This window comes from Ranitomeya imitator, chromosome 2 (genome assembly GCF_032444005.1).
Source record: "Ranitomeya imitator isolate aRanImi1 chromosome 2, aRanImi1.pri, whole genome shotgun sequence".
NCBI classification, from domain to species: domain Eukaryota; kingdom Metazoa; phylum Chordata; class Amphibia; order Anura; family Dendrobatidae; genus Ranitomeya; species Ranitomeya imitator.
In genome coordinates, this window is record NC_091283.1 from 45,737,381 (window position 1) to 45,751,488 (window position 14,108).

At 44.6% G+C, this 14,108-nt stretch overlaps 1 protein-coding gene across 2 annotated transcripts; it reads left to right on the forward strand.

The window, feature by feature from the left end:
* The first annotated feature begins 783 nt into the window (after positions 1 to 783).
* Positions 784 to 14,108, forward strand: DMAC2 (distal membrane arm assembly component 2). 2 transcript variants are annotated; one of them, XM_069746618.1, is made up of 7 exons: positions 784 to 820; positions 3,170 to 3,348; positions 6,987 to 7,067; positions 7,530 to 7,669; positions 8,829 to 8,991; positions 11,301 to 11,495; positions 13,422 to 14,040. In XM_069746618.1, exons 1-6 carry the CDS (start codon positions 803 to 805, stop codon positions 11,464 to 11,466), a joined length of 747 nt encoding a protein of 248 aa, XP_069602719.1. In that variant the 5' UTR covers positions 784 to 802; the 3' UTR covers positions 11,467 to 11,495; positions 13,422 to 14,040. The 2 variants fall into 2 exon arrangements, with proteins under 2 accessions (XP_069602719.1, XP_069602718.1); XM_069746617.1 differs by having other exon boundaries at positions 817 to 891; positions 13,422 to 14,108.

The window sequence follows — 14,108 nt, forward strand, 5'->3', positions numbered from 1 at the left end:
GCCTGCTCTGCCTCTGAGTCCATCTCTAATTACAGCCCCTCTCGCCTCCAGCCATTTTTTCATTTCTTTTCCTCCGTGTCTTCCACAACCTATAACTCTATTATTAGACGTTGCCGTCACGTCCGTACAACTTGCATTAGGCGACCGATGATTGGCTGCACATTCGTCAATCGGTGGTCCCGTCGATAGTAGACCACTGCCGACCACCTGTCTCGCAGACCGCTGGTGAATAAGATCGTTCTGTGGGCGTAGGACATCGTGTTCTCGGCAGCACACCTTCCTGTGTAAATACGTCATGTGCTGCCGAGAACACTATGTCCTACGGCCACAATATGTGCTTCTTTTTAATTTCACTTTCTGGATGAGCATTTTGCTCGTTCCTCAGACGACCGGCGGCCTCCTAACATTGTGAGATTGGACAAACGGCCGGTTGCACTAATCGTGCAGTCAAAATACCTCATCCGTTACAATTAAAGCGATACCAATTAATTTTTTTCTTCAGTTTTCGTGTTAGTGACGACCAATAAGCGTTTCTAAGCCGGTTACTAACAAGCTGAGTCACACACCCTCCCCCCTCAAAAAAAAAAAATGTGTGTATGTATATAGTCTGGTAACTAAAGGGTTAAATATGTTGACGGGTCACGGCGCCAAATTCACACACAGAAAAACCCGCCACCAACATCCAACTGAGGCGACTTCCGCCTCTCTCAGCATTATATACAACCAGGCTGTAGGCCACACCCACCTGCAACATATCCACCAATCAACGAAGTGAGCTCTCATCACGTGGTCTACGTCAAATATGGCGGCGTCCAGAGCGGTAGGTCAATGATGAGAGAGATCTTTGCCGTACAAAACCCGTGCCGAGCGCCGGCTCCTGCGTATATACCGGTATAAGTGCGCGCTGTTATGTACACCGGTCACACGCTATGCGAGTCAGCTGTAGTTACCGCGTATCAGGGCTGCAGAATTACCGTAATGTGGTATGACGCTCTTAGATGATAGCTTCCCGTATATTTAGTGTAATACGGTAGCAGCTGCTTCCTCTATGGCGCGGTGGAAAAAAAATAAACCAATCGGGTCGCTGCTTTTATTTAGTAAGTGGTATTGGAAAAAATGAAAGGTGGAATCTGATTGGTTGTTGTGGGCAGGTGACTAGTTTTTGCCTTTTGAAGTGGTTCTTTAACCATCTCATGACTGGTTCATTTTATTTTCCTTGTCCCCTTGTTTGAAAAACCAAAACTTTTTTTCTATTTTTCTTTGCTTAACAAAAATAAATAAGTAAATTGCTAAGTCCCCTAACTGCAATGGGGGCTTTTTATTCTTCTTTTGCGTGGTGAGCTGAACGTTTTATTGATGGCTTTTTATTTCAACTTTTAGGTCCAGGGTGGGGAATGCAAAACAGTATATATATATATATATATATATATATACACATATATACACATATATACACTGTATATAATATTTTTTTTCTTCTTTGCTCATAGTTTTATATAAAAATTCTATATATTTATTATAAAAAATATATACCTTATATAATAATAATTATTATTATTAAAATATATTATTATTATTATTAACTGACCTGGAGAATTGTTTTGCCCGATCATTTTTATCGCACAGTGAATGTTACGATAACAAAAAGAAAAAAAAATATTCTGTAATTCTATATATTTAGCTTTTCTATTTTTTTTTAACCATTTTCCAGCACATTCTACTGTAAAATAAATGGTGTCATTTAAAACTGCTACTATTAAAAAAAAGAGGAAAGTCCTTGTAAGTCAATGTAGATGGAACGATTAACCCCTTCACGCTGCAGCCCTTTTTCGTTTTTTTCATTTATCACTCCCCTTCTTCCCAGGTCCATAACTTTTTTTTTTTTTTTCCATCACTATAGCCATGTTAGGGCTTTTTTTTTTGCAGGACAAATTGTACTTTTGAACGGAACCATTAGTTTTACCATATCCTGTACTGGAAAATGGGGGGAAAAAATTCCAAGGTCTGTGAAATTGCAAAAAAAAGTGCAATTTCACAACTGTTTCTTTTTTTTTTTACCATGTTCACAAAATAGTACCACTGACCTGCCATTATGATTCTCCAGGTCATTACGGGTTCGTAGTTATCAAACATGTCTAGATTCTTTTTTTTATTTAACCGGTGAAAAAAAAATCCAAAGTTTGTATTATAAAAAAAAATAAATAAAAATTGTGTCATTTTTCGTGATCTGGGGTCGGTTGAGGACTTTTTTTTTTTGTGTGCCGAGCGGACATTTTTATTGATACCATTTTGGTGTGGATACGATCTTTTGATCACCCTTTATTGCATTTTAATGTTGTGGCGGCCCAGAAATGTAATTCTGGCGTTTTGACTTTTTTTTTGCTATGCTGTTTACCGATTGGATAAATTCTTTTTATATCTTGATAGATCGAACGATTCTGAACTCGGCGATACCAAATATGTGTATTTTTAATTTTTTATTAATTGTTTTAGTTTGAATGGGTCGAAAGGTTGGTACTTTTATATTTTTTTTTAATTTTTTTTTTTTAATATTTTTAAAAACATTTTTCTTTATTTTTCACTTTCTTCAATAGTCTCCATGGGAGGCTAGAAGCTGCGATGATCAGATCGCCGGTGTGTAGCAGAAATGCTGACTTGCTATGAGCGCTGACCACCGGGTGGCGCTCATAGCAATCTGGCATTGACAACCACAGGGATCTCCTGCAGACCCCGGGTTGTTTATGCCGACCCATCTGCGACCTGCGGTCATGTGACACAGGCGCCGATGGGTGGGATTAGTGATGCGCTTCCAACGCGATCACATTAAATGAGATTGACAGCGGCATTTAACAGGCTAACAGCCGCGGGTGGATCATGATTCCAACCGCGGCTGTTAGAGGCACATGTCAGCTGTTCAAATCAGCTGACATGTGCCAGGAAAGATGTGGGCTCAGCGCCGGAGCCTGCAGCAAAGGGAGAGACACGACATGCGCAGTACATGTACGGAACATGTCGTGAAGGGGCTGAAAATAAAAGTTCTATCTCTTGGGAAATGGGGAGGGAAAAGGAAAAATAGAAAGCTAAAAAATGGCTGCATCAATAAGGGGTTAAATATTGGGAATGCTGGGTTATAATTTGGATTGTAATTGTCTCTCCTGTCTGGTCTCAGGTGCAGAGTGTCAGAGCGCTGCAGCCCATCAGTCATGGGATCCGATGCTACCAATCATCCACCTCTTCTCCAACCAAGGAGACGGTCCTGCAGTATCTTCTAACTCACTCTCCCTCCGTCCAGGCTCTAATGAAGTGGAGCTTCAGCTACAAGTTCTGGAGACTGAAGCAGAAGAATCAGTAAGTAGTCTGTGCTAGAAATGGGGGGGTCCGCATCATCCTATGTATAGAGAAGGTGGCGGTCCGCCATAGAAACCCCCCCGATAGGACTGTCAGAACAAACTCACTGACCGATTCTCAGTTAACTCATTCTGCAGTCAGCGACACGGAGGCTATAGAAGGTGAACGGTGCAGCATTTTTAATAAAATCCGATTTACAAAAATAATTTTTAGACAAAAAAAAGTACGGTAAGTATTAAAGTAAAAAAAAAAATTGATTACAAAGGTGTATAATACCCCTTTAACTCTGCTCAGAGCCGCAGTGTGCTGGTCCCCCGACACTTTTGTTTTTCCTTTTCTTTAACTGTTGGACTGTAGAATTATCGGGAATTTATTACAGTGGTACCAAAACCATTAAAATCCCCCTATTTTTTTTATTTTTTTTTACAACACCCCTCTGAAAATGTACTTACAGGTGTGTTTTGAGGTGCCAGGTAATAATAAATTAGCAATAAAAGCAACTGGATCTTTAAAGGGGTTTGATAATGGTCACTTGCACTGTGTTGGAATCGCTTTCCTTTTCCCCTTCCCCCATAAAAGGAAGCGCGGGCACGTATCTGACCTATAAGGACCCGTAGAAGCGCCAGAAAGGCGTAAAACCGGCGTAGTCCGTCAGGTCTCCTGTTCTTGTAAATCGCTCCCCTGACACCTGCATCTCCGCATGGAACCATGTTTTCTACTTAATGGAATAAACCACAAGTTCATTCAGGATTGGGCGAGGGCTGCGTTTCCTTCCATTTCTTAATATATGCACTGCAAGAATTTGCACCACCCAGAAGATTTCCTGCACGGCTAATTAAGAGGACACAGGTAGTGTGAACACACTCTAACGCTGGATCTTGGGGCCTGAAATGACCCTTCTTTTTTTTTGGATGTGATTTTTAAGCTTGCATTTAAAAAAATAAAATAATCATCATTCTCGGCAGCACATCATTTTATGTAAACAGGATCTGTGCTGCCGAGAATAATGACCTCTTATACAATCTATTACTAGTTCAGTGCACATTGGAATCGTGGTCATCGTGTCTACACGGACCATTGAATGACCACTGACTGGCAAACGTGTAGTCGAGCGGCCGCCATCGGAAAGAGTAGTCGCGCCCTTACCCTGTGCCACCTCTTAATTAGTCCCACACAGCCAAGTATAGCCCGTATTATGCCGGGCCCCCATCCAATGACGTCACTGACTTGAGATCTCCAGACTTCAGCATCTTCCTGAAGTTGGCACTCTTAAGCCGGCCGCCTAAATTAGGTGGCTGTCGGCCATATTGGCGCGCTCATTCTGCCGACTGCTCCTCTGTTCTCTAGAAGAGAGCCATCCCCGAACAGATCTGGCAGCTTTTCCTCCAAAGAACAAAAGGATCTGCAGTCCGAAATTGAAAATGCCAGATCTGTATCTCCCCCCCCCAACGATCGATTTTGTCCAACACGATGAAACATTTTAAAGTATCGGCTGTCGCGGTGGGCTGAAGCTGTCGCGGTGGGCTGAAGCTGTCGCGGTGGGCTGAAGCTGTCTGCTATAGCTGTCGCGGTGGGCTGAAGCTGTCGCGGTGGGCTGAAGCTGTCGCGGTGGGCTGAAGCTGTCTGCTATAGCTGTTGCGGTGGGCTGAAGCTGTCGCGGTGGGCTGAAGCTGTCTGCTATAGCTGTCGCGGTGGGCTGAAGCTGTCGCGGTGGGCTGAAGCTGTCGCGGTGGGCTGAAGCTGTCGCGGTGGGCTGAAGCTGTCGCGGTGGGCTGAAGCTGTCTGCTATAGCTGTTGCGGTGGGCTGAAGCTGTCGTGGTGGGCTGAAGCTGTCTGCTATAGCTGTCGCGGTGGGCTGAAGCTGTCGCGGTGGGCTGAAGCTGTCGCGGTGGGCTGAAGCTGTCGCGGTGGGCTGAAGCTGTCGCGGTGGGCTGAAGCTGTCTGCTATAGCTGTCGCGGTGGGCTGAAGCTGTAGCGGTGGGCTGAAGCTGTCGCGGTGGGCTGAAGCTGTCGCGGTGGGCTGAAGCTGTCTGCTATAGCTGTCGCGGTGGGCTGAAGCTGTCACGGTGGGCTGAAGCTGTCTGCTGTAGCTGTCGCGGTGGGCTGAAGCTGTCGCGGTGGGCTGAAGCTGTCGCGGTGGGCTGAAGCTGTCTGCTATAGCTGTCGCGGTGGGCTGAAGCTGTCGCGGTGGGCTGAAGCTGTCGCTATCGGTTGGTACTTCGGACATTGGTCTAATGTGTACGGGGACCTTTAGGTCCAGGAAGAATTTGAGATTCAAAGGTCATTTAGAAGGTCCGATCATGACTACCTGGTCCTACAACCCCCGAGGCTGCGCCATTGTCCTGCATTCACAACCTGCAGACATTGTAGTCCAGCTTTGATCTGGGATCCATTCCTTGGGAGATAAAGGTTGTTTAATATGTAAATGTGCGGAGGTTCTTCCAAGATATTCAGGATTGTTTTTGAAACAAAAGGACCTCTTAATATGTACCCACCTAGCCTCCAGTTATGAAGACCATTTCGGCCTCCGGCAATAATCAGGATTTTGACCCCATAGGTTGTTTGTTTTTTTTTGTTTGTTTTTTTAAGCAGTTGGGTAACAAAAATGAAAAATGTAAACTTTCCACTAAAATGTTAGTTTTAGCCATACATTTTCTTTTTATTTATTTATTTTTTTTAACAAAGACTAATAAGAAAACTAGAACTCCACAAATTCCTCTGGGGTACGGCAATGCCTTTTATATAGGGTCTTACATTACTGTTTGGGCGCATGGCAAGGAGTTGCCCAGTGGTTTTAGCTGGAAAGGTTTTGGGGCTAGTGAGCATTTGGTCCCCACAGGTGTTTACAAAAATAAATGTGCTTTGAATGGTTCAAAGTAAAAGAAAAAAAAAAAAAAATTGACATTTTTCCCAAAAATATGTTCCCGTTATGTGTTGTCAACTGTGAAAAGACGGCTCTTATTTATGGGCCTCCTGGTTTTAGAAACCCCAAGAAGTGACCCAATTCTGGAAGCGCCCCCCCTTATGGCATTTATTAAGGGTTTTTAGTGGGCATCTTGACCCCCATGGGTGTTTTTTCAAAACTTAAAACACTGGGGAAGGCGCAACATAAAAATGATGATTTTTCTACAAATATCCCATTTCAGTGCCACCAGAGACACGGACCCCATAACTTGTTACGTGGGTCCCCGGGGGGGAGGGGAATGCCCTATATGTTGGTTTAATCTCCTGTTTGGGCACATGGTTGGGCTTAGAAGGGAACAATAAGTGCTGTTTGAACCTGCAATGCTCAGGCTTCCTTGGTTGACAGACCTGGAAGCTTTTGTGTGGCTTCAGGCTGCCACAGCAACCATCAGCGCCCCACGATGTTGGCGGAGGCGGGCGATGAGGTACAGAGCGAGCCCCTTTCTTTTGTCAGTCACTTAGATGCTGCTGCCTGCGACATCTAAGGGGTTAATCATCCCTGATTGATATCAATAACTGATCAGCGGGATCCTGACTGCTGCGACCCCCACAATGCCTGTATGGAAATCCTATAAATCTACGTCTGGTTTCATAATTACTACTTCTATTGATTTACATTTTCTCCCTCCTTTTTTTTTTTATTTTTTTTAATTTATTTTTTTTGTTTTTTTCAGACGCTTTTATCTGACAGAATCCTTGTACGGAAAGAACGCGGCTGCTGCATACTACACCCTGGAGCAGAGCGGAGGCGTGAGGTACGGCCGCCGTAAATTACATGGCACCGGAGAGGAACTTTTCTACTATGGGGAACAATTAAAATGACCAAAAGTCAGGGTTCCCCTTTTAAAATTGTATTTAGAGAATTGCATAAATAACAATGGCTGACATCCCCTGTGGGAGCTTTCTTCCCCCCCCTCCCCCCATATTGGTTGCCTCCCAGCTTTCCAAGATAGAACTTAAAGGGGTTTCCCAATTCGACAGGTTATCGCCTATCCATAAGATGGGTAATATTTTGTTGGTCGCTGAGACCCCCCCACTGACCCAGCGTACAGCTTGCAGTCTCGTAGGCAATGAGTTGCCCCTCAGGGCATTTTAGAGCCCCGTTCTTCGGGTCGGTGGTGGTCCCAGCGGTCGGACCCCTATGTGTGATAACTTGCACAACCCCCGTTAATATCATTACATCCTTTACATTGATCGTCACCATCTCTTTCCTCCAGGTTCAAGGGTCACACTGAGTGGTTTCGGCCAGACCACAGGGGGCGCTATACCTGGGACTTCCTGCAGCACAAGGACGTTCCTATAGAGAGCCTGGACTTGAGCGGAAGCATGGTGACCTACACGGGGCTGAGCAACATCGGTGAGAGCGAGGATGACCGGGCACCACTGTAGAGTAATGGAGAATGGAAAGTTCTGCAACTAATATTTCAGTTTGTCACACTTTCCAAGACCTCTGCTTGCTGTGAGTGAATAGGAAACTTCAAAAATCAGAAACTTTCCCAGTCTTGGGTATATCATAACATGTTAAGTCTATCTTTATAGATAAAGGGGTTGTCCAGGATTGGAAGAAAATGCCAGTTTAATATAGAAATCCCTGTCCTCTTCTCATATATATTTATCACGTATAAGACAATAATTTTCACTGCTTCTCTTGTATCGGCATTAGACCTGGGAAGGGTGAGGAAAGCACGAACCACAGCTCAGATTCTAATTTTATTTGAAATATGCTTAAAGGGATTTTCCAGTTGTGGTTGAGATTCCGTTTATGACCTGGGGAGTGTGAGGAAAGCACAAACTACAGCTGGGGTTCTAGTTTTATTTGAAAAATGCTTAAAGGGACTCTGTCACCTGAATTTGGCGGGCTCTGTTGATGGTCAGATGGGCGGTGTTTTCTGTTCTTTCATGCACCCCTTCCTTTCCCGCTGGCCGCAATATTGTCTTGAAGTTGATTAGGTTCCCTCCGTAGTACACGCGTGCGCAATGCAATCTCGCCTTGCGCATGCGCAGTATGCTTTGCCCAACTGCGGGCAAAGCCGAAAAGCATTAGTGCACATGTGCCGGCGCACTATGTCCCGGAAGTATTTCCCTGTGTTCCAGGACATAGCGTGCCGGCGCATGCGCAGTAATGCTTTTCGGCTTTGCCCGCAGTTGGGCAAAGCATACTGCACGTGCGCAAGGCGAGATTGCATTGCGCACGCGTGTACTACGGAGGGAACCTAATCAACTTCAAGACAATATTGCGGCCAGCGGGAAAGGAAGGGATGCATGAAAGAACAGAAAACACCACCCATCTGACCATCAACAGAGCCCGCCAAATTCAGGTGACAGAGTCCCTTTAAACGGGTTCTCCAGTTTTGGACAACCCCTTTAAGCATTCTTCAAATAAAAATGGAAATCCCTCCTTTAAATATATTGAAAACAGTCGTGAATATGATCCATGAACAGACATTACCAGACAAGCTGATAAACGAAGCATCATGTAATGGGTTTTCTGACGTGGATGTCTTTCTGCCGCACAGATGCGCTGTCGGAGCTGCGGGAGCTGAACCTCAGTCGCTGCCATCACCTGGATGACTGGGCTCTAAGTCGGCTGCATGTTTTTAAGGATTCATTAGAAGTCCTGTCATTGGCTGGATGTCGGCAAGTGACGGAACGAGGGCTGGCGACCCTCCACCACCTGCAGTGAGTGTCCCCCTGAAAAAAAAAAACTTTTCCATGTGACCATCAAAATATAAATTTGACATTTGCCTAGAATACACACAATTCGCATTAGATGAGTAAAAAGCGCATGTAATCCGCTAATGGCTGTATCCAAAAAAGACCAAAAGCAAAGCGGCTTAATTTAATGCAGCATCAAGAAATGTGAAAAAGACGCAAGTAACCTGTGGCTGAAAGGGTAATTTTGCAGCCTAAAGACTCGCCCCTGAAGATCCCGTGAGGCACGCCCCTGGGGATCCCATGAGGCACGCCCCTGAGGATCCTGTGAGGCACAGCCCCCATGTAAAGACCATAAAAATCGGCACTAAATAAAAGTGCCCATATATCTGGTATAATATGGTGGATTTAAAAGAAAAGCAAAAACTGACCACTTACTGATTTCAGGGCTTCCAACCTCCAGGACTCTAATCCTGAGAATGATCGTTACAGCACTGCGCCCTCTTCACACCTGCACAGCATAAGACCAGTCAACCAGCACAGCTCCCAGGGGTTGTGGACCACCTAGTAGTTATTAAAAAGGGTTGTTCTCTGTTTTATCAGCCCCCTATTTTATTAGCCCCTGCGCTCTTTCTGCTTTCTTTTGACATTGTCCGGTCACGTGAGCGCTGCAGCCCATCAGTCAAAACACAGTAAATTGACGATGCATTCTGTTGGATAGAGGGTTGTGTGTCCTTATCTTAGATGACAGTCGTGAATAACTTACAGTGCCTTGCGAAAGTTTTCGCCCCCCCCCTTGAACTTTTCAACCTTTTCCCACATATCTTGCTTCAAACATAAAGATACCAAATGTAAATTTTTGGTGAAGAATCAACAACAAGTGGAACACAATTGTGAAGTTGAACGAAATTTATTGGTTATTTGAAATTTTTGTGGAAATTCAAAAACTGAAAAGTTGGGCGTGCAACATTATTCGGCCCCTTTACATTCAGAGCAGCAAACTCACTCCAGAAGTTCATTGTGGATCTCTGAATGATCCAATGTTGTCCTAAATGCCTAATGATGATAAATATAATCCACCTGTGTGTAATCAAGTCTCCGTATAAATGCACCTGCTCTGTGATAGTCTCAGGGTTCTGTGTGAAGCACAGAGAGCATCATGAAGACCAAGGAACACAACAGGCAGGTCCGTGATACTGTTGTGGAGAAGTTTAATGCCGGATTTGTATACAAAATGATTTCCAAAACTTTAAACATCCCAAGGAGCTCTGTGCAAGCGATCATATTGAAATGGAAGGAGTATCATACCACTGCAAATCTACCAAGACCCGGCCGTCCCTCTAAACTTTCATCTCAAACAAGGAGAAGACTGATCAGAGATGCAGCCAAGAGGACCATGATCACTCTGGATGAACTGCAGAGATCTACAGCTGAGGTGGGGCAGTCTGTCCATAGGACAACAATCAGTCGTACACTGCACAAATCTGGCCTTTATGGAAGAGTGGCAAGAAGAAAGCCATATCTCAATGATATCCATAAAAAGTGTAATTTAAAGTTTGCAACAAGCCACCTGGGAGACACAACAAACATGTGGAAGAAGGTTCTCTGGTCAGATGAAACCAAAATCGAACTTTTTGGCAACAACGCCAAACGATATGTTTGGCATAAAAGGCAACACAGCTCATCACCCTGAACACACCATCCCCACTGTCAAACATGGTGGTGGCAGCATCATGGTTTGGGCCTGCTTTTCTTCAGCAGGGACAGGGAAGATGGTTAAAATTGACGGGAAGATGGATGGAGCCAAATACAAGACAATGATCCCAAACATAAAGCAAAATCTAATGGAATGGTTCACAAATAAACATATCCGGGTGTTAGAATGGCCAAGTCAAAGTCCAGACCTCAATCCAATCGAGAATCTCTGGAAAGAGCTGAAAACTGCTGTTCACAAACGATCTCCATCAAACCTCACTGAGCTCGAGCTGTTTGCCAAGGAAGAATGGGCAAGAATTTCAGTCTCTCGATGAACAAAACTGATAGAGACATACCCCAAGGGACTTGCAGCTGTAATCGCAGCAAAAGGTGGCGCAACAAAGTATTAAGGGGCTGAATAATATTGCACGCCCCAATTTTCAGTCTTTGATTTTCCACAAAAACTTCACAATTGTGTTCCACTTGTTTTTGATTCTAAAACAAAAATTTTCATTTGGTATCTTTATGTTTGAAGCATGATATGTGGGAAAAGGGGGAAAAGTTCCAGGGAGCCGAATACTTTCGCAAGGCACTGTACACGTCTGATATTAGTGTGGCCTAATTTGAGGGGCTTTCCTCAGGAATCTGAAGCATTTGGATCTGACGGACCTCCCTGCCGTCAACCATAAGGGGTTAACCCGAATCCTCCTGGAGGAAATGTTGCCGGCCTGTGAGATTGTGGGGATTGACTATACGGATGGGCTTCATACAGAGGAGATTGCTGCCAGCTCGGAGCGTACGAATTGAATCGGGTCATGGAAAACCCGGCCGCTAAGGTGAGCAGATCCCATTACTGCTTTGATCTTTTGGAAATCTTCAGTTTAAGGTGTATGTTCATCTGTGAATTATTAATTTTTATTTTTTTTTACAGTTTGAGAACGTTTGAATAATGCTTTTTGGTCAGCCCTTATTATAGTCCAGAGCTGCATTCACAATTCTGCTCAGATCTTCCAGCATTCCTTGTTCTGTATAAACTATGATTTTCACTGGAGTTTCCCTTTCAAGAGTGATAACTTGCTTATCGGTGGGAGTCTGACCTCCGAGACCCCTTCTGATGTGAGAATGGAGCTTTTCAGAGCACCGTCTGAATGGAGAGGTGGCCAGACATGCTCCCCTCCCCCGCGGGACTGTGGATAAGAGTCCTGAGACCGAGACCCACCTTCTTCCTGCCAGTATCCCCGGCGCCTCTTTTGCGTATGCCGTGCATCAATGATGGCGCTATGATGAGCCTACAAATCAGAATGGGCGCCGAGGACGTTGGCAGGTAGGAGAAGGTTCTTATGGACTACCGACAAGGCTGTTGGACTAGGGCTCTGCAAATCCCAGGCTTAAGGTACCTTCACACATAACGATATCGTTAACGATATCGTTGCTTTTTGTGACGTAGCAACGATATCGTTAAGGAAATCGTTATGTGTGACAGCGACCAACGATCAGGCCCCTGCTGGGAGATCGTTGGTCGCTGAACAAAGTCCAGAACTTTATTTCGTCGCTGGATCTCCCGCTGACATCGCTGGATCGGCGTGTGTGACACCGATCCAGCGATGTCTTCACTGGTAACCATGGTAAACATCGGGTAACTTAGCGCAGGGCCGCGCTTAGTAACCCGATGTTTACCCTGGTTACCAGCGTAAAAGTAAAAAAAAACAAACACTACATACTTACCTACAGCTGTCTGTCCTCCAGCGCTGTGCTCTGCACTCCTCCTGTACTGGCTGTGAGCGTCGGTCAGCCGGAAAGCAGAGCGGTGACGTCACCGCTCTGCTTTCCGGCCGCTGTGCTCACAGCCAGTACAGGAAGACATCGCTGGATCGGTGTCACACACGCCGATCCAGCGATGTCAGCGGGAGATCCAGCGACGAAATAAAGTTCTGGACTTTGTTCAGCGACCAACGATCTCCCAGCAGGGGCCTGATCGTTGGTCGCTGTCACACATAACGATTTCCTTAACGATATCGTTGCTACGTCACAAAAAGCAACGATATCGTTAACGATATCGTTATGTGTGAAGGTACCTTTAATAAAGAAGCGGTCCAGCATGTTTCCTATTCAAAGTCTAAGGCTCTTTTGGAAACAGCCGAGCAAGACCCCCATCCATCTAGCATTTTTTGTCCTTAACAAGATATAGCTACAAAGTACGGTACTTCAGGTTGTGATACCCTTTTAATATCTTCCTTTCAGGTGACTTTTTAGAATATCTATATACGTGAGGATTCGCACTATTTCTGGCAATGGTATAACTTGTATCTTGCAATAACACCACATTTCCCCTCTGTAGGCTTTATCTCTAATTTTATCTCTCATTTGCTGTTGTCTCTGAGCTAGTGGTAAGAAGTAACACATACATGAGGATTCTTGCTCCTCTTTCTCCGCGTAGCTCATGCTCAGCAGCAGAATGAAAGTTATTGTCTATTAGTAGTGAGTAATGTAGCTGTGAATCCAGCGCTGGTGGTGAAAGAAAACACGTAGTGCAAAGCAGGAGGACATTATACTGTTGTACTGAGTAGCATAGCTTTGAAGTCCGCACTAGAGAGGGAGAGATAAAACACACACTGGAAGGCAGCAGCAGCAGCATGGAGGTCATTCTACTGTTGTACTGAGCAGTGTAGCTATGAATCCAGCACTGGAGTGAGATAAAATTACTACTAGTCAGCTACATTGTGTTTGTCTCCCTCAAGTAACCTATTTCTCCTTCTCCGTAGACTTCCGTGGGCTGCAGACTGTAAGCAGATCTCTCTGTGGAAAGACTTCTTTATCCATGGCTAAGGAGTGTGAAAAAACTGTCTCTGCTGCTCGATTCAAAGTCTATGGCTCTGATACAAACAACTGAGCAAAATGATCGTTGCAATCATGACCCTACTTTGGCAAACCGAGGGCGAGCACAATATTTAGGTTACGGCTCGGTGCCGCGCAGGGCCACACTCTTCTGTTTCAGAGGAATTCTCAGCACTGTTCATCCTGAGCCTGCTGGTGCATTGCCAGAACAATAAAACTGTTAAAAGGATTATGTCTCACATACATGAATGATAGGATGGGGAAAAGAGGGTAAAGTCCTAACTGCCTATGCTCGTCCATGTATTTACAACTCTGAGTATGTACATGGCAACCACTTCTATGGGCCCTGTAATGGTTTACATTAATGGCGGACGATCATTAAATGTGTTATATTTTACAAGAAAAAGAAATAAAAAGTGTTTCCAAGGACACTACATCATGAAAAGTTAATACATAAAGGCAGGTATAAAGGCAAATGCTGAAATGGAGAAAAAAATGACAAATATTCTTTTTTTTTTTTTGTTGCCTTGCGTCCTCCAAAAAGTGGAATAAAAAGAGATCAGAAAGTTGTATAGACCCCAAAATGGTGCAAAAAAACCTACAGTTTGCATAGC